Source organism: Ceratotherium simum, chromosome 33 (assembly GCF_057802395.1).
Source record: "Ceratotherium simum simum isolate JZ-2026a chromosome 33, ASM5780239v1, whole genome shotgun sequence".
Lineage (NCBI taxonomy): Eukaryota > Metazoa > Chordata > Mammalia > Perissodactyla > Rhinocerotidae > Ceratotherium > Ceratotherium simum.
Window position 1 is genome coordinate 12,184,953 of NC_141932.1, and position 20,010 is coordinate 12,204,962.

The 20,010-nt window shown below is 54.0% G+C and overlaps 1 protein-coding gene across 2 annotated transcripts in view; it reads left to right on the forward strand.

Moving 5' to 3' along the window:
- Nucleotides 1–19,569, forward strand: part of NUP62 (nucleoporin 62) — a 25,760-nt gene extending 6,191 nt beyond the window's left edge. Inside the window, exons 2-3 of one of the 2 annotated variants that reach the window (XM_087421333.1) lie at nt 6,592–6,695; nt 16,842–19,569. In XM_087421333.1, coding sequence (XP_087277459.1) covers nt 16,906–18,450 — 1,545 coding nt within the window. In that variant the 5' untranslated portion in view covers nt 6,592–6,695; nt 16,842–16,905 and the 3' untranslated portion in view covers nt 18,451–19,569. The remainder of the gene's footprint in view (nt 1–6,591; nt 6,696–16,841) is intronic. The other variant, XM_014795173.2, reaches the window with a different exon arrangement.
- The last annotated feature ends 441 nt before the right edge of the window (nt 19,570–20,010 follow it).

Here is a 20,010-nt window from a genome sequence, read left to right on the forward strand (position 1 = left end):
TTGATGCGGTGGTTAAGGAGCAGCGGGCAGCTCTGAGCCGGGAGGAGGATGTATGGTCATTTTTGTGCTTTGGACAATGTTCGTGTTTTTGTCTGTGTTGAGATGTGACTCCGGAGTGGTCTTATTTTTGTCTCAGTCCATCACGGTCCGAGTGGCCTTGCCTGATATGGGTGTCCAGTGACACTGGTATGTCTAACAGGAGAGCCCCAGGGTCTGGCTGTCAGGGCTGCTTTCCTTTCTCACAGCTCATCCTACCAAGATGAGGGAAGACAGGTGGAGAGCAATGGCAGGGCTCTGGGGCGGGGCGGGGCAGCCTCAGCGGAGCCTGTGCCCCGCCATGAGGTGGGCCACGGATGCCCAGTTCCCACAGGGTCGCTTGAGCACCGAGGAAACTAGCAGCTCGGAACCCAGCGGGCAGCCAGTCGTAGTGGAAGGTGAGGGGGGCAAGAGGGAAGGGTTGAAGCAGAGACAGGGAGCCACAGCAGGAAAGCCTCCCAGGTCCCCCAGGTGCCCCTCCAGAGACATGTGGGGACCGCCTCACGGAGAGCATCGAGGGTCAGCAGAGCCCAGTTGGTTCAAGAGCCCCGGGACCCCTCCTCCTGCCCGCCCCCACCCAGAGCAGGAACAGATTCCTGAAGGGAGACAGGAAAGAGCAGCTGACACCCACTCTTCACTCCAGGCCACCAGGAGGCCAGCCTGCAGCTGAGGGGAGGCGGACAGCACCGAATTAGATTCAAGAATAAAATCTAGACTAGTCTGGAAGGTGATGGAGTTGGCCCGGGATGTCATTAGAGAACGGGAAGAGGGTAGGGGACACAGTACATGTTGGCAGGGCTGAAAAAATGTCACGTTGGAGAGGCTCATGAGGCCCCAGCTCAGCTCTGGGGCCGGACAGCCTGGGTCAGTCCTAACTACCTGTGTGACTTTGGGCAAGTTACTTGATTTCTCTCAACTTCAGTTTGCTCATCTGTGACATGGGAACGCTGATAATGCCCACCTCATAGGGTTGTGAGTCCTTGCAGGTAAGGACTGCGAACAGGGCGTGGCACATAACAAGTGCTAGAAACGTTATTGTAGTGACTGGTATCCAGGGACAGGTAGGGGCTCTGATTAGTTCTGATTCTCAGAATCAAAGCCACCCTGCCCCCACCTCTGGCAGCTTTCACCTGGTCCCCAGAGAAGCCATCTCCATGGCAACCGTCCCTGCAACAACCTGGCCTGGACCCTTCCCTCCTTCCCCCACTGACATCACTGCCTCTCCCCTGGGACGCTGGTGTTGATTACAGGAGAGAGGCTGGGGAGGGAGCTCAGGTGTGTGTGGCTCTGCGTGACACACACACACAACACACACACACACACACACACACACACACACACACACACACACACACACACACACACATACACACACACACACACACACACACACACAACACACACACACACACACACACACACACACACACCGGCTTTGGTCTTAGACCTTCTTCGCCGTGGTGCTTCAGCCCCTCTCCAGGCACACACACCCCCCTACCTGCTTTACTCTTGGAGCCCCTTGGCCGTGGTACTTCAGCCCCTCTCCGGGTCTTGATGTCTCAGTGTTATATCCATGCCTAGCTGCATTTCCCATGAAGCCCCCTGATGGCCTCACAGCTGACTGAGCATTTTAGCTCCAGTCTCGTCCCCAGCCCATTCTCAACCAGTTTTCCTTGTCCCCAGAGGAAAGCTTAGTCCTGTCTTTAGAAACCACTCTGCCCAGGGCCGGCCCCGTGGCTTAGCGGTTAAGTGCGCACGCTCCGATACTGGCGGCCCGGGTTCGGATCCCGGGCGCGCACCGACGCACCGCGTCTCTGGCCATGCTGAGGCCGCGTCCCACATACAGCAACTAGAAGGATGTGCAACTATGACATACAACTATCTACTGGGGCTTTGGGGAAGGAAAAATAAAGGAGGAGGATTGGCAATGGATGTTAGCTCAGAGCCGGTCTTCCTCAGCAAAAAAAAGAGGAGGCTTAGCACGGATGTTAGCTCAGGGCTGACCTCCCTCACAAAAAAAAAAAAAAAAAAAAAGAAACCACTCTGCCCAGCCCCTGCTCACCCTCTCAACCCTTTCTCAGCATCCCGTGCTTGGTTTGTTTGTTGAATGGCTTTATTGAGATGCTGTAATTCACACCCATTTATTAAAGTGTACAATTCTGTGGTTTTTATTAGATTCACAGAGTTGTGCACTCCTCGCCACAATCTAATTTTAGAACATTTTCGTCACTCCAAAAAGAAGTCCCATACCCATTAGCAGTCACTCTCCATTCCCCCATCCCCCAGCCCTAGGCAACCACTAATCTGTTTCTGTCTCTCTAGATTTGCCTGTTCTGGACATTTCATATGAATGGAATCATACGTTAGGTGGTCCTTTGTGTCTGGTTTTAAGGGTTTGTCCATTTTGTGGCATATGTCAACACTTCATTCCTTAGGGCTGAATACTGTTGGGTTGTATGCATGTACTACATTTTATCCATTCATCAATTGATGGACATTTGAGTTGCTTCTACTTTTTGGCAAATGTGCATATACAAGTTTTGTGTTTTTTGTTTCTTTTTTTATTTTTTTGTGAGGAAGATCAGCCCTGAGCTAACATCTATTGCCAATCCTCCTCTTTTTTTTTCTCTTTTTCTCCCCAAAGCCCCAGTAGATAGTTGTATGTCATAGCTGCACATCCTGCTAGTTGCTGTATGTGGGACGTGGCCTCAGCATGGCCGGAGAAGCGGTGCGTCGGTGCGCGCCCGGATCCGAACCCGGGCTGCCAGCAGCGGAGTGCGTGCACTTAACCGCTAAGCCACGGGGCCGGCCCCCAGGATGTACAAGTTTTGTGAGGACATTTGTTTTCATTTCTTCTGAGAGATACCTAGGAGTGGATTTGCTGGATTCTAGGGTAACTCTATGTTTTAACCTTTTGAGGAACTGCCAGACTGTTTCCAAAGTGGCCGCACCATTTTACATTCCCACTAGCCATGAACGAGCGGTCCAGTTTCTCCACGTCCTTGCCAACACTTGATATTGCCCATCTTTTTTATTATTGCCATCCTAGGGAGTGTGCACTGGTATCTCGTGGTTTTGATTTGCATTTCCCGGTGGCTGATGATGCTGAGCATCTTTTCCTGTGCTTGTCCGCCATTTGTGTATCTTCTTTGGCGTCTTGTGTTTTTTGTGTGTGTGAGGAAGATCAGCCCTGAGCTAACATCTGCCCATCCTCCTCTTTTTCCTAAGGAAGACTGGCCCTGGGCTAACATCCGTGCCTATCTTCCTCCACTTTATATGGGACACCGCCACAGCATGGCTCGCCAAGCAGTGCGTCAGTGCACGCCCGGGATCCGAACCCATGAACCCCGGGCCGCTGCAGTGGAGCACGCGCACTTAACCGCTGCGCCTCCGGGCCAGCCCCGGCATCTCGTGTTTTAATACAGGTTTAACATTGTTCCCCAAAGCAGCAGGCCCTTGCCTGTCAGAGCTTTTGCCTGGGATGAGGTGTTAATCTATTCTCTTCCTACGCTGACTAACTCCTCCACATCCCTCAAAACAGGCGTCAACGTCCCCTCCTCTTTTAGAAAGGTTTCCAAGACCCTCCTCTCCCACATCCCCCAGGCAGAGTTAATCACCACTTCCCCTGGGCTACCAGTAAGTTCTAACCAAAGCTCTTTCCCAGCATCCACCTTGTCGTCCTATAATTTCTCTCTTTGTCTGTTACCCTCAGTAAACTCTGAATTATTTCAGGGCAGGACCTTGTCTTATTCTTCCTGACTTTGACGTTGATGTTGACATTAGACAAGTTACTTAACTCGAAAAGGGAGATACTAGTGGTACCCTCGTGGTGGGAGGGGTGAGAACTAAACAGGTTAGTACATGAAGCAGTTGTACAGCTCAGGGAGCTGACATTCGAATGGGGAGACAGATAATAAACGAGATCCATCAGTTCAATATATTATATTTCAGATGGTGCTAAGTCCTAAGGATAGCCAGGGAAAACCTCATGAGCAGGTGACATTTTAGCACAGACCTGCAGGAGGTAAGGGAGTGAGCCATAGGGACATCTTGGGGGAGAGCCTTGCAGGGACAGGGAACAGCAAGTGCAAAGGCCCTGAGGCAGGAGTGCTTTAGGCACTTCTGAAGAATAAGAGGAGGCTGGTGGGACTGGAGTGGAATGATGGAGGCAGAGAGTGGTGGGAGATGAGGGTGCCTTTTGGCCATTGGGAATAATGCTGCTGTCAACATTTGTGTACAAGTTTTTGTTTGAGTACCTGTTTTCAATTCTGGTGGCTTTTCCTTCATCACATTTCAACGACACTCCAGGTTTTTGAGGTTGGTGGCCGTGCCAGATTGTTTTTGTTTGCCCGGCACAAGGCCTTTACTGTCTGAAGTCTCAGTGGATGTTTGTTGACTGAATGAATGAGGTATATTTGTGAGTTACCCAACACATGGTGGCAGAGTGGGTGCTGAGTGGTTAGGTCTTTTATCATTATTCTTTAATAAATGCGGTTGGTACATCAGATTGGCAGGACTTTCCTCGTCTCAGGTGCTGCCAGGCTGGAGGGCAGTGGTCGTCTCAGGCACTGCCACTTAGAGTAAAAACAGGTCTGGCAGGTTGCAGGGCGTTTGGTAGCCCCTAGTAAAACAGAAATGCAGGAGTCCACGGCCTGCAGTTCTACTTCTAGGGATCTGCCCTGGAAAAATGTCTGCGCCTGTGCCAAGAAAGCAGGACCGAGCATGCTTGTGGCAGTATTGTTTATGATGAGGAAAAATTGGAAGCATCCTAAACGTCCACCAGTGGAGGCATGGATCAATAAAATGTGGTGTCGTCATACCATGCACTGATTGGCAGCGGCTAGAAGGAGTGAAAAGCACGTTGGGAAAAGGACGAGTTGTAGAGTGACACATAACAGTGTGATACCCTGTGTAGCAGGGAAAACACAGGAATAATAAACACATTTCCTGTGGCTATGAGCACACAGGCAAATACATAGATAAAAGATACACTTCAGCTCCTTGTTTTGTTTTGTTTGGTGAGGAAGAGTGGCCCTGAGCTGACATCTCTTGCCAGTCTCCCTCTATTTTTGTATGTGGGACGCTGCCGCAGCATGGCTCGATGAGCAGTGCAGTAGGTCCGAGCCTGCAAACCCCAGGCTGCCGAAGCAGAGCACGCGAACTTAACCACTACGCCAGCGGGCCGGCCCAACACTGCAGCTCTTAACTGGGGTGCCCTCACCGGGGTGGGGACCAGGATGGAGGACAGTGATCAAGGGAATCTTAGCTTTGTGTTCAAAACTATTTTAAAGAAAGGACTGATGGATGCATTGTGGAGTTAAAATTCAAATGTTAGAAATGCAGTTAGGTAGAGAAAAAAAATCAATACAAGAGAAAGAAACAAAACAGTTCTTGGCAAAAAAAAGGGGCCAGCACCAGAGTATTCCTCAGATCTCGTCCAGTCGCGTTATTTTATATTTAGAGTGGTTGTTCTAGAATCTTCCTTAATATCTCCTCTTCAGGACCTCTGCCCCTTTCTGGCTGTGTGTATCAGGTTGTTTCCTGACTTCTTTCCATGAATGTCTTACCTGATTCGTTTTCCCCATGGGGAGAATTGCTGTTTGTCCCATCACCTGAGCTCCCTCAGGGACAGTTCAGGCCTCGGGAGCGGGAAGGAGAATGTAATTGCCAATTAGTTGTGAAATGACTTCTTGGGGCAGAGAGTGTTTTCAAGAGAAGAAAGGAAGAAGAGAGATGGCTGAGAAGCTATGAATCCAAGAAGCATTTAGGTAGCAGCTCAAGGCAACTGTGAGGAGCCAGGATGTTGGTGCCTCTGCCAAGTGGGCTCCCCTCTGACGGCCTCCTTCCTCTGTCCAACGAGGGCAGTAAGCCTGCTGAAAATGACTCTAAGATCCAGTGAGAAGACACAGTGCAGAACAGTGTGTCTGGCATAACCGCGTGTGCACAAAGGGCGAGAGGGCAAACTGTGCATTTGCTTAAATGCACCACAAATCTCTGGAAAGAGGCACACGAAACCTAACAGCTTGTTTCCAGGGAAGAGAGCTGGTGGCTGGGGGACGGGGGAGGATGGAGACCATGGTATTCCCTTTTGTACCTTTTGAACATAGAGCCACGTGAACAGCTACCTATTCACAAAAATAATTTTCATTTTCATTTTTAAAAAAATACCCACTAAGGGGCTGGCCCGGTGGCATAGTGGTTAAGTTTGCATGCTCTGCTTCAGCGGCCCGGGGTTCACGGGTTCAGATCTCAGGTGTGGACCTACACCACTCATCAAGCCATGCTGTGGCAGCTTCCCACATACAAAATGGAGGAGCTAACAGATGTTAGCTCAGGGCCGATCTTCCTTACCAAAAAAAAAACCACCAATATGTCATTGGATAGGTTGAGAAATGGAACACGTGTGACAATGCCTTCTTGGCGGTTAGTATGCAGTGACATTTAGGGATCCCTTCACGTGACTCAGCCTGGAAGCATGACAGGCAGTGGAGGCTTTCCACAGCCCTTCCCCATGGTGAGCAGGCAGACATGCCCTCTATTCGTCTGTCTCTGCAGGTTGGTTACACCTGGGAGGGTGAATGGCCTCGAGTGTGCCCATCCTCGGGGAGAAGGAGCAGGACGGAGGAAATTAGGACCAGAATCCCAGGTGGCCTAAGGAGGTGAGAGAGGGCAGTTGAAACCAGGAGGGGTCTCTATCCCACCACCCTGTTGGGGACACCTGTACTGTGGAGGAGAGGTGGCCTTGACGTGGAGGTGAGCACTGAGGGTTCCATGCTGCGGATTGGCTTAGAAAGGCAGCGCCGCCCGTCTGGGGCTGTGTGGGAGGCTGCCCCTCTCTGAGGCTCAGTTTCCTGCAACTGGGGTTGGCTGTCCCCACCAGGTGGGGTGGTTGTGTAAGTGCCAGACAGAGTAGCCCAGGCCACCACCAGCTCCCACCAGGGGGCTGCAAGAGTGGTGCCCCACCCCACCCCCGGCAACCTGGGTGAGTCTTTCAAAATGTAAGTCAGATCCTGACACCTGGAACCCTCCCGTGGCTTCATACAGCCCTCTGGTCAAGCTACATTGACTGCTGCCTGCCCGGGAGCCTGCGGAGCGCGCTCCTGCCTCGGCCTTTGCACCGCTGTCCGTTCAGCCTGGAACGGTGGAGACTGCCTAGGCTAAGGTCTGGTTAGCAAGCCGCTCGTTGCTTGTCAGTTTATTCCCTTTTTTTTTTTTTTTTTTTGTGAGGAAGATTGGCCCTGAGCTAACATCTGCCAATCCTCCTATTTTTGCTGAGGAAGACTGGCTCTGGGCTAACATCCGTGCCCATCTTCCTCCACTTTATATGGGACGCCGCCACAGCATGGCCTGAACAAGCGGTGTATCGGTTCGTGCCCAGGATCCGAACCGGCAAAGCCCGGGCGGCTGCATTGGAGCGCGCGCACTTAACTGCTTGCGCCACCCGGCCGGTCCCCGATTCCATTCTTGAAAGGCCAACTCGGGGAGCTCATCTGTTCCCTGAGGGTGAGAGGGTTTCTCTTTGACTCAAGGAGAGAGGGAAACCAGTTCGATATTTAAGAAGCAGAGTTGGTGGCCTTGGGGTGAGCAGGCGATGACTTATTGGTGAGACAGCCCCGGAAGGGATGGTGGGGAGCAGGGGACAGGAGAGCAGATGGGGAGTCCCTGCACTAACGCACAGGGCAAAGGTACCAGCCTGGCGTTTGAGCCTCTACGGGCATCGGATTCCCCGGGCTGGGCTGGGCTGATGCTGGCCAAAGGCAAAGGTCCCCTCAGTTTCTAATTTTCACCTTTTCCTCTCTTCCTCCCATCTCTGACCCACTTCTCTGGTCTCTGAGCCCCGTGGTCGCACTTCCTCCAAGTCTTTTTTTTTTTTTTTTTTTTTTTTTAAAGATTTTATTTATTTTATTTTTCCCCCCAAAGCCCCAGTGGATAGTTGTATGCCATAGCTGCACATCCTTCTAGTTGCTGTATGCGGGACTCGGCCTCAGGATGAACGGAGAAGCGGTGCCTCGATGCGCACCCGGGATCCGAACCCGGGCCACCAGCATCGTAGCGCGCGCACTTAACCACCAAGCCACAGGGCCGGCCCCCTCCAAGTCTTAAATAGCTAATGCTGTAGGGAACAAGGGTAGTTCCTGCAGAGATGGCTCCTGTCCTTCCTGGACTCTGTCTGGGCTCGGCACTGTCGGCAGCGCCACCATGTGGCTGTGCGCGGAATGCCAGGAGCATTTGCTCCAGTCCCTCGCCAGAACTTGTACTAATTAATGAAAGGTTAACGTTTCCTGGGCCCCGAGGATACACCAGGCACCGTGTGAAGCACCTGACCCAGATCAGACTGTTTCGTCTTCACAGAGATCATATGATTCTTGAGCCATCATCCCCTTTTTTCAGATCAGGAAACTGAGGCATGGGGGATGAACTTAGAATCTAAGATCTCAGGGCTAGGGGTGGAGGAGCGGGGACTCAGGCCTGCTCCTCATCACTGGGCTGTGTCTTCCAGACAACTGACAGAAAAGGACGGGCAAAGGCCCCTGTCCTCAGAGCACACACTTCCCCTTTTTTTTTTTTTTTTTTTTTTGGTGAGGAAGATCAGCCCTGAGCTAGCATCTGCCAATCCTCCTCTTTTTGCTGAGGAAGACTGGCCCTGAGCTAACATCCGTGCCCATCTTCCTCCACTTTATATGGGATGCTGCCACAGCATGGCTTAACAAGCAGTGTGTCGGTGCGCACCCGGGATCTGAACCCCGGGCCGCCGCAGCGGACCGCGCACACTTAACCGCTACGCCACGGGGCCAGACCCTGAGCACACACTTCTAATGACAGCTGTCGGCCTGCTGCCAGCAGCCCCCCTCCCAGCCCAGCAGTGGACTAGACAGACCTGGATTCATGTGCCTGAGGCCCATCTACGAACCCTGGGAGACAGAGTCCTTCAGCTGCGCTCATTGCTGCCCCTAATGAGCAGAGTTTCTGTTATAAAGGAAGGGGGTGGGTGTAGGGGGCGGCAGCTATCTCGGCCCCAGCGGATGAGCACGTTGTGGAAGGGTCACTCAGGCTTCTGAGGGGAGAAGGTGAAGGGCAGCGGTGGGAAGGGAAGCGGCATCCTGACTTTGTCACCAGTGGATGGACTAGCCTGGCAGTGCGCCTCTGTGACCCGGCCCCCAGCCCCACCTCCCCACAGCCTGCTGCTCCAGCCGCGACTACAGAAGCTGGCCTGTATGTATGTCACTCCCTTGGCGACGTGTCTGCCCAGACAACCCACTCATCCTTTAAGACTTCATTCTGACATCTCCTCCCCTGGCCCAGGTAGTAGAACTTCAGGACTTGGCTCCAGAAAGATCTGGATTCCCATCCTGGGACTAGTGTTTGCTGCTGTGTGACCTTGGAGAAGTCACGTCACCTCTCTGAGCCTGTTTCCCATCCAGAAAGGGTTCAGTGTGTTGCTCCCTAGTGCTCCTGGCCCAGTGCTGGTTACATAGGCGGCGCTCAGTGAATGGTACTTATTCTTAGTTGTTAGTCGGTCAGCCACAATTATTTACTGAGTGCCAGGCACTGCTCTCAGTGCTGGGGACACAGTGAACACAACAGAAATGCTGCCCCTGGGGCGACACCTTCAGTAGCCCTCCGTGGTGCTCCATCATAGGTGGCCTGTCATTGCTAGGTGTCACATACACCTGCGCCCCGACGAGGTCGCCCAGCGGCGTGTGATGTCCAGACTCGCATCATCACAGCTCACGGTTCTCCCCCACCAGCTCCCCAGTGACAGCAGCACCCCTCCCCCCGAGGCCCTGATGCACAGTGCAGACCTGCCCTGGTCCCATCGCCTCCCACTCCAGCCACTTTCCTGCTCCCAGCTCAGGGTGTGTGTCCCATCCATTCATCTAGATTTAGTTCCATCTTGTTCTTTCTCCCCGACCCCTGTATTCATGTCCTATTGCTGTTATAACAAGTTATCACCAACTTAGTGGCTTAAAACTACACAAATTCATCCTTTTACAGTTCTGGAGATCAAAAGTCTGGAATGGGTCCACTGGGCTGTATTCCTTCTGGAGACTCGGGGGAGGGGAATCCATTTTTTGCTTTTTCCAGCTTCTAGAGGCCACCTGCATTCCTTGGCTCGTGGCCCCTTCTTCTGTCTTCAAAACCAGTGGCGAAGCATCTCTCAGAAGATGGTCACGTCTCCATCTGACTCTCCTCTTCTGCCTCCCTATTCCACTTAAGGACCCTCGTGATGACATTTAGAGCCCACACAGATAATCCTTAATTTAATCACATCTGTAAAGTCCCTTTTGCCTGTGAGGTCGCATTATTTGCAGATTCCAGGATTAGGGCGTAGACATGTGGAGGCCATTCTTCTGTCTGCCACACACAAACCCCCCATATCCTTCTTAGTCCTTCCTTGCCTGTTGATGCAAGGGTGAGGTCCCCCCATATTCATTCCCAAACACCCCTCTTCCAGATATCTAAGGAGAGGGGCTGGGATAAGGAGGGAGAGTCCCAGGGCCGGTAACAGTGACCCCTGCCCCTCACCCACACTGGCACCTGCTGTTTTCATCCCACCTCAGGACTTGGTTCTGGCTCCTCCCTTGATCTCAAATGCTCTCCCCTCTGATAGGCCTCGGTTAATCCCTTCACCACTGAACCGGGGCCCCCAGGCCCCCTTTCCCTGCCCCACTCTTTCTCTCTTCCAGAACACTTAGCCTCTTCCAACACGCTGTAGAATTTCTTGGTGATGTTTGTTGTTTTTCTGTCTGTCTCCCTGCTGGAATGTAAGCTCCATGAGAGCAGGGCCTCCCTCTGCCTCGTTCACAGCTGCATTTCCAGGGCCCTGAACGGTGGTGCCTGTACACAGCAGGTGCCCAGAAGCATTTGCTGTATGAATGAACGTTGTACTGCAAAGAATTTGTCTACTCTCTGTGACCGCCCCCAATCAGGACGGGCCTTGTTTCCTCTCTCTGCGGTCATCACTGCACACAGAGGAGGCTGAGTAAATATTAGAGTAGATACATTAGATGAAGTCAGGATTTGAAGTGGCAGAAGAGCTAAAGATAGAGAGGTAAGGTTAATGCCCCCGGGTGAGGCTGGAGGTGACAGCAGAGAGCCATGCTCCTCAAAGCCGGGCTGGGATGTGTCTGTAGGCTGGAGTCCCAGGTGGGTCTCTGTGCCACTCCCCTGCGCTGTGAAGGCAGGCGGATGTGGTTTGAAAAACAAGGGCAAGTGCAGAGCAGGCGGGGACGGGGCGGGAGGGTGGGCGGTCTGCCAGGAACTCCCTCGGTGACTTCTCCTCGGATTCCGCATGGGCGGGGCGAGCTGCAGAGGGCGGGGCTGTGGCCGTCCAGCCCTGAGCCCCTGGCCCGAGCACACCCTCCACTTCTTCCAGGAAAGGCACCACTTCTGCCGCTTCTGTTCCACCCTGCCTCCTCCAGGCGCCGTCAGCGTCTTTTAGGAAAGCTCGGCCGTTTGGTAAAAGTGGAAAGCCCTGTGTGAGAGCTCATAATAGTGCGGGCGTGTTCCGCCACGTGTGTGAGCAGCTCCCAGTCCTGCTTGTCAGTGGCTTTGAACCCGGACAGACCCTGCAGAACCACCACTTCATTTCATTTTGGTACAAGCTTATATGTTTCCCAAATTGGGGTTCTCTCTTCTCTGTCCTCAGAGTGCTGGCTCAGGCCTCGGGGATCTTAGCCTGGACCGTCCTCCCGACCTTCTCCCAGCTGCCCGACCTCCAGCCTCTACCCCTCCAGTCCATCCCCCACGCATATATCTGGCCACGTTAGTCCCCACCACCTCTTCGTCTCTTCGTGGCTCCCTGAAAATAAAGTCTGAGCCGTTAGCGTGTCATTTCTCTACCACCTTCTCCTGTCACATCACATGGCACTCCACACACATTGTGGTCAGGGCTCCAAGACCACCCTGAGGTTCAGCGATTCGCTAGCAGGACTCACAGAACTCAGCAAAGCTCTTAGAGTCATGGTCACAGTGAGAGGATAGAGATTAAAATCCACAAAGGGAAAACCTGCACAGGGCAGAGTCCAGAGAGACCAGGCGAGAGCCTCAGTGTCTCTCCCAGCAGTGCTGTGTGACAGCACGCGTGGAGGACTGTCCCCCAGGGAGGCTCACCTGAGCCGTGGCATCCGGGTTTCTGTTGGGGGTGGTCATGTACCGTGGAGTGCCTGTGGGACTGCCCTCTGTACTCAGGCTTCAGCCCCTCCAGCCGTCAAGCTGATACCGCATGGCCCAAGGCCTGCCTGACACGCTTGATCAGGCAGGATCCTCCAACGGCTTGGAGGGTGTCTCGCAGGAGCCAGGCAAGGGCCAGGCCTTTCTTTGGAATGTGCATGGTTTGGACAACTCAGGCCCTTGCACGCACATACACACACTCTCCCTCCCTCCCTCCAGCCTAATGACTTAGGACCCCGGACACACCTGCTGTTGCAGCCCTCTCTGCCTTCACCCACGACCTTCCTCCCGCCCAGACGGCCCCTCCTCCCCGTCTCCTGGCTGACCCTGGCTGACTCCGCATCCTGTGGCTCAGGCATCTGCTCCCGTGACATGTGACCCAGCCCTGTCCTTGCCTGGAGCCCTGGTACTGAAGCTGACATTTGCCATGTCTCTGGCTGCCTCAAGGACGGGGGCTGTAGCTTAGGGAACCTCTCTGGGCCTCACCCTCCTCGTTTGTCTAATGGACCTGCTTTCAGGAGTAAATGAGCAATAATACATGTAAAGGGCACAGCCCAGGGCTGGACCAATATGTGTTCACCACTATTAGATCCCTGGCACCTGTGGAACTGGAAACAGATGAGGCATTTTGTGACTCATGAACCGTTAAACCAGACAAACCCCCACAGAAGATTCTTTTTCTTGTTGTTTTTTAATAGTTACAAAGAGTTTTTTATAAATATTCTCCTGGAAATATTTAACTGCAGCTTATTAATAACAAAAGCTCTCTTTTGAGAGAGAGAGCCCTCTCTTTGGGGCTGAGGTCTTGAGAACCGAGTAGGTGTAGCCGTTGGGATGCTTTTAGCCGCTGGTAACAGCAAACCCGACCCGAGGCGGCTCCGCAGTGAGGGATGTTCTCTCACACAGGAAGGGGTCTGGCGGATCATCTGCCCAGAAGCGTGTGGCTATGTGGAGGAGGAGACCGAACAAAAAGAGGGGCCTGCCAGGAAGGCCCAGGGTGCAGTAGGGGTTGGGAAGGGGCAGCTACAGTAGGTTCCCTCTGACTCACGCTAGGAGAGGATTCCCTGAGGACACTTCGAGAAATAAAACTAGGCCTGAAGAGGGATAGGGAAGAGGAAACAGGACTCGTGGGTGCCTTCTCTGGGCCAGGCACTTGGCTGCTCAGTCATGACCTTGTTTATCCTTTACAGTGGAAGGGGATTGTCCTCCTTGTTACAGATGAGGAAACTGAGGCATGGAGAGGCTCAGGAGTAACTTGCCCAGGGACCCACAGCTAGGAAGTGGCAGAAGCAGAATTCAAACTCAGATTGTTTCCTTGTGTCTGGAGACCAACCTCGTGCCTGAAAACAGGGAGCTGGCTTGCAGCTGAACTTGTAGAAGGGAAGGGAAGACCCTGAGGGGGTTGGATGGAAGCTGGGGTACAGAATAGTGGCCATGCCCTAAAGCAGGGCTGCTGCCCTGTGACCAGATGGACCCATTAGGTGAAGTAGAAATAAAGGGAGTTTGCAGTCCGGAAACTGGAGTCCAGGGCCTGCCGTGGGATGAGAACTGACAGGTTGCTTCCATCTGAGCCTCTTCTGCCTTCTGGGCGCCAGGGCCGTCATCCTGACCTCCCCGGGAGGGCGGCTGTGAGGTGAGCCGAGGCTCTGGCTGAGGAGAGAGTGTGGCACCGTGCTGGGCACACAGGGCCGTCAGGGCTGGGCGAGCTGCCAGGACATCACCCTGGCCTCTCCGGTGGCATCGGCCCTTCTCGTCCTGCGGCCTGAGGACCCGCTGAGCAGTGGCAGCCAACCGTGAATTCATAGTAAACTTGAGTCAGCCACAACCCCGGCCCTTTTTCATGAGAACTTCACAGCTGGGTGTTCACAGCCCCGCCCGGGCTCCTGTCTCTTTTTTCCTCACCGGCTTCCAGAGGCTGTCCCCAAAGTGAAGTTGTAAACAGGCCCGCGCTGGCGGCGGCGATGGTGAGCACCCTGGCCAGTGCCCTCGCTGCGTCGCCTGTGCTTCAGCGCTGTCCTGACGAGGGAACCGAGCCTCAGACGGGTTTGCTGGCCCTTGTTTGATACTAGAGCGCTAGGGAGACACGGGTCACGCCTCACCTCTGTCACTTTCTCTTTCCCAACTGCATTCGCTTCCCATGGCTCCTCTCACAAATTATCATAAACTTAGTGGCTGCAAACAATGAAAATTGATTCTTACAGTTTAGGAGATCAGAAGTCCGAAATCAGTCCCACTGAGCTAAAATCAATAAAATCAAGATGTCAGCGGGGCTGGTTCCTTGTGGACTCTCCAGGGGACAACCTGTTTCCTTGCCTTTTCCAGTTTCTGGAGGCTACCAGCATTCCTTGGCTCATGGCTGCATCCTCTAGCTGCAGGTTCAGAGTGCATCCCTCCAATCTCTGCTTCCATCGTCACGTGGTCTCCTCTCTAGTCAAATCTCCTTCTGCCTCCATTTTATAAGGACACTCCTGGTGACATTTAGGGCCCACCATTTAACCCAGGATAATCTCCCCATCTCAAAATCCTTAATTTAATCACATCTGAAAATTCCTTTGCCACATATGGTGACATACTCCCAGGTTCCAGGCATTAAGATGTGGGCATCTTTGGGGGGGCCACGTCTTTGGTGTGGCCTCCCGCACCAGCTCCACTGGAAATCATTTAGGGCTCCCACCACCAGCAAGAAAAGACTGCGCTCTTCAGACACCACTCCAGGCCCAGCACGACGGCATTTCCACATGCTGCTCTCCCACTGCCTTCAGCTCAGCCTGGGGTCCCCACCCCCCAAATCACCCTTAAGGCAAAACAAGGTCTGATTGAGAGCCCGCCCAGGGGTGGCTTGTTTAACTCAATAACTCCGTCTGTCCCACTCACGTTGTGGTTTTAAAACCTGGCTGTGTTAAGTTCACTGGTTCTCAGATTGAATTCACACCTCACAATTTGGGTCTCTTTCAAAAAACCAAGCTTATCGTTAAACGTTTCTGTGCTACACAAACAGAACAAACATTTGAAAACTACTGCAGATTAGAAAGGAGACAGTCCCCTTGTAGTCCCACCTCCCACAGACAGCCCCTGTCCACATACTGGTGTGTTTCCCTCCAGGCCTCCTCCTTCAGAGTTCTGTTTTTCCACAGTGAGATCACACTGCTCTAGTCAATTTGCATTTTGCTTCGGTCCCTTTCTTGTCATTTCCTGCATTTCTTGTGTATTGTTAGAGGCCATATCAGTGGGCATAATGCCTGTCTTTCCTTACATCTGATACCTAATTGACCCCCTGATTGGGTGCAGGAAAGTGCCCTGTCATCCGGTGCCCATGCTGGGCAAGGGTGTTCGTGCATCGGGCCAGTGCCCTGGGGGCAGCTTCTGGCTCCACACCGTGCTAGCTGGGAGGCCCTGGGTAAATGACCAAAGCCCTCTGAGCCCCAGTTTCCTCATCTCAGACACAGGGACAGAATTCCTGCCTCGGTCAGTATTGCGAGTTAGTGTCCGTGAGCAGACTGCATTTCTCCCACAGTCAATGCTCAGTGTATGACCGTTTACCTAAAAACGTCTCTGTCCAGCGTACCGCTGACCCTTTCCTCACCAAGGAACCTCTGACTCTCCAGCTAACAGATGGCTGTGCTCGGAGCTTTTTCAGTTAGAAATTACAGAAATCCAGTCAGCTCAAACTGAGCAGGGACATGCTGGCTCATGGAGCTTCTGAAGAAGATGGGGTTGGGGCCGTGAGCATGACTGAGTCCTTCTGGGTGTTCTCTCCCTCTCTCCGGCCGTGGCTCACTGTCTCCCGCTGCAGGTGGCTGAGGAGATGGGAGGGGCTGCCCCAGGTGCACATTCTCCGTGCCCTGCACCTGCAGGTGAAGGGGGCCGCCGCCTCTCGAGTGCCTGGAGAGAAATCCCGGGGGCAGTCTCTGGTTGGCCACCTCAGGTCTCAGGGTCTCCTAGAACCAGTCACTGAGGCCAGGGCGCAGGGCGCTCTGATTGAGCACTTAGGTCTCGTGCCCACGCCTGAGTTAGAAGAAGGGGAGGGGCCGGGACGACGGGACGCTACAAAATGCCCTCCGTCCTTCTAAGTGGGTGGGTGTGCACGGATGGGGCCTTTGGTACCCAAGGCCCTGCCGTACTGCTTAGCTTTCTGGGGCCATCTCTGTGAGGTCCAGAAGGGCGCTCAGGGCGGCACTCGGCCGATCAGTCCACCCCCAGCCCCCCACTTACAGTCAGCAGGGAGACCTGGGCAGCAGGTACTGACAGTGTTATTCTGTGTCCTCGTCCCGCTCACCGGAGGTGCCTCAGATCTGACCTCGGGCTGAGGTCGGTGCAGGTGCCTGCTCTTCGGCCTTCTCCTGCATGGCCCTGGGGGCTCCCACTTGTGCTGTACGTCACCATGCATGTCCTAGGCACATCTAGCTCCTAGTGCCTGAATCCCCCGGGCATGGGCTTTTGCTTCCAGATCCTTCTTTCCTAGTTTAGCAGGGCCTGGTTAGGTTACACAGCAGGAAGAGGAAGGGTGGCCGCATATTACAGTTACCCAGGCCTGCCACCCTCCAAACCGTGCTCCATCATGCTACTGAGGTTGCCTTGCCAAAACTGCCATCTGATCATGTCGCTTCCTCTGCTTTACGAATCTTTCCAAGGTTGCAGACGTCAACGGATTTGCTTTGGAAGCCGGAGTAGCTGCTGCCACCAGAGTCTGGAGCCATGAGTGGGTTTAATTTTGGAGGCACTGGGGCCTCTACAGGCGGGTTCACATTTGGCGCTGCAAAGACAGCAACAACCACACCTGCCACCGGCTTCTCTTTCTCCACGTCTGGCGGGTTTAATTTCGGGACTCCCTCCCAGCCAGCTGCGAGTACCCCTTCTACCAGCCTCTTCTCACTCACTACCCAAGCTCCGGTGACACAGACCACAGGATTCAGTTTTGGAACCACCACCCCTGCTGTAGGAGGAACTGGATTCTCCTTAGGGATCAACACTCCGAAGCTCAACTTGAGCAGCGCAGCTGCCACCCCGGCCACGGCGCACCCCAGCGGCTTTGGGCTCAGCAGCAGCACCCTGACCAACGCCATCTCGAGTGCCGTCACCTCCAGCCAGGGCGCGGCGCCCACCGGCTTTGTGTTCAGCTCCACCACCACCTCTGCCGCTCCGTCCTCCACCCCCGGGGGCTTCACCTTCACGAGTGGAAGCACGTCCCAGACCGGGACCTCCGGGTTTAGTCTTGGCTCCATGGGGAGTTTGGCCCATCCCACAGCACTTGCCGGGCTGCCCTTCACTCCGGCCACTCAGGCAGCCACTGGAGCGGGGGCCACACAGCCAGCCGCTCCCGCACCCACCGTGACCACCACCAGTGCTGGGCCCACGCTCTTTGCCTCGCTGGCAACTGCTCCAACTTCGTCCGCCACCACCGGACTCTCCCTTGGTGCCCCAGCAACCACGGCGGGAACTCCCGGGGCTGGAATGCTGGGCTTCAGCTTAAAGGCCCCTGGAGCAGCTTCTGCCACCTCCACAGCCACGGCCACCACCGCCACCACCACCACCAGCAGCTTCGCCTTGAATCTAAAACCACTGGCGCCAGCCGGGCTCCCCAGCAACACGCCAGCCGCCGTGACCGCCCCGCCTGGCCCCAGTGCCACCGCTGCGGTGTCTGCCAGTCCTGTGATGACCTACGCCCAGCTGGAGAGTCTGATCAACAAGTGGAGCCTGGAGCTGGAGGACCAGGAGCGGCACTTCCTGCAGCAGGCCACGCAGGTCAACGCCTGGGACCGCACGCTGATCGAGAACGGGGAGAAGATCACCGCCCTCCACCGCGAGGTGGAGAAGGTGAAGCTGGACCAGAAGAGGCTGGACCAGGAGCTCGACTTCATCCTGTCTCAGCAGAAGGAGCTGGAGGACCTGCTGAGCCCGCTGGAGGAGTCGGTCAAGGAGCAGAGCGGGACCGTCTACCTGCAGCACGCCGACGAGGAGCGCGAGAAAACCTACAAGCTGGCAGAGAACATCGACGCGCAGCTGAAGCGCATGGCCCAGGACCTCAAGGACATCATCGAGCACCTGAACACGTCCGGGGGCCCCGCCGACACCAGCGACCCGCTGCAGCAGATCTGCAAGATCCTCAACGCGCACATGGACTCGCTGCAGTGGATCGACCAGAACTCGGCCCTGCTGCAGAGGAAGGTGGAGGAGGTGACCCGGGTGTGCGAGGGGCGGCGCAAGGAGCAGGAGCGCAGCTTCCGGATCACCTTCGACTGAGCCGGCGGCCGTCTGCGGGCCCGGGGGTCCCAGGGTGTCCCCCGGGGGAGGTGCAGTTATTGTCTGGTTTTTGGTTGCAATGAAATACTTGTTTGTTTCTTTCGTTCAAACAATTGTGCTGTTGAGAGAACCGTTCTGTGGTTTGACTTTTTGTATTAGCAAATAGAAAGTATTCGAAGCGCTCGCGTCCAGGCAGCCGCCTAGTAGGTGTGGTTTCTATGTGTATCTTTTGTGTCTCCTGGACTCTTTTTCACCTGTTACAACCACCCACCTCATCTTTCTTGCTCCAGCCTCGTGCTGGAGAAGTGCCGATTCACCTGAGAAGGAACCATCTGTCTCCCAGCCAGGGTTAGCTAGGCACCACTCTATCCAGCACGTAGTCATAGGTGCAATGAGGAAAGACTGAGGTTAAAAGACTCTGTGTACATGTGGAAGTTAACCACCAGTACAAAGAAGTGATGTGAATAGAACAGATAGTGGGATGTAGAATTTCAAAGGAGGAAAGACAGGTCAGGTGAGGGACTTGAAGAAGCTGTTGAGAAAAGGGTCAGACTCTAGCCAGGAGGCCTTTGCTTTGCCTGGCTGACACACCTCCTTGGCCTCCGGGTCTCCTTATCTTAGGTCTCACCTCTTCCGGGAAGCCCTCTCGACTGGACGAGGTGGCCGTCCTGGGGCCCCACACTACACTGAGCTCGCGCCTTTGGTAATGCTCGCCGTGCTGTATTGTGCCAACTGTTTGCCTGTCTGCCTCACTGTTAGATTGTGAGCCCCTGTGGGCAGGGACTGTTTCTCGTTTCCTTTTGTGTCCTCAGCACAATCCTTGTCACATTTATTGTATGAATGAACAATGGAGATGAAACTCAGCATAAAACGTTAATCCACAAAATGCCTGCTGAATTGGCCACAGGTGGCAGAAGCGGCCACAGGCTTGGTTCTGAACTTGCCAATGCCAAACCACACCTAGTCAGTTACAGTGAGATCCACTGTGTCCAGGAGGCAGGAGCCAACCAGTTACATCCCAAGAGTCTTTTGTATTTGTCTCTACACTTTGCTACACTCTCTGAAATACCTATGATTGTATGTTGCTTTCCTAAATAAAATTTATTGCAGAACCAAAAACCTGCTGTTAATGTGGATAACTTTGAAGGAGAAGGTTGGGTAAAAAGAGCAGGTTCCAGAACACTATGTCAAGTGGGATGCCGTTTCTGGAACTCAGAAACGAGCAAAACTAAACACATTGTTTAGGCACGCATACATACGTGCACACACAGATTCAAGTTGTGGCTTCCTCTGGTGCTGATGGCAGAAGAGGAACGTGTGGGGGAACCTGTTGCAAGTGGTGGTCTGGGTTATATCTTAGAGTACACATAAATGTCATCTGTCACCGTCCCTAAGGCGGCAGCTCAGTGGCCACAGGTGTCATCAGCGGCATTCCTCTCACTGTTACTGGGACTAGCTGGAGGGCTCTGATTGTGCTTCCACAGTGGAAAACAGGTATAGCTGGGGTGCGGATTGGTATCCGGTGATTTCCAGATGCGGGCCTGAAGTTTTGCCTTTGTC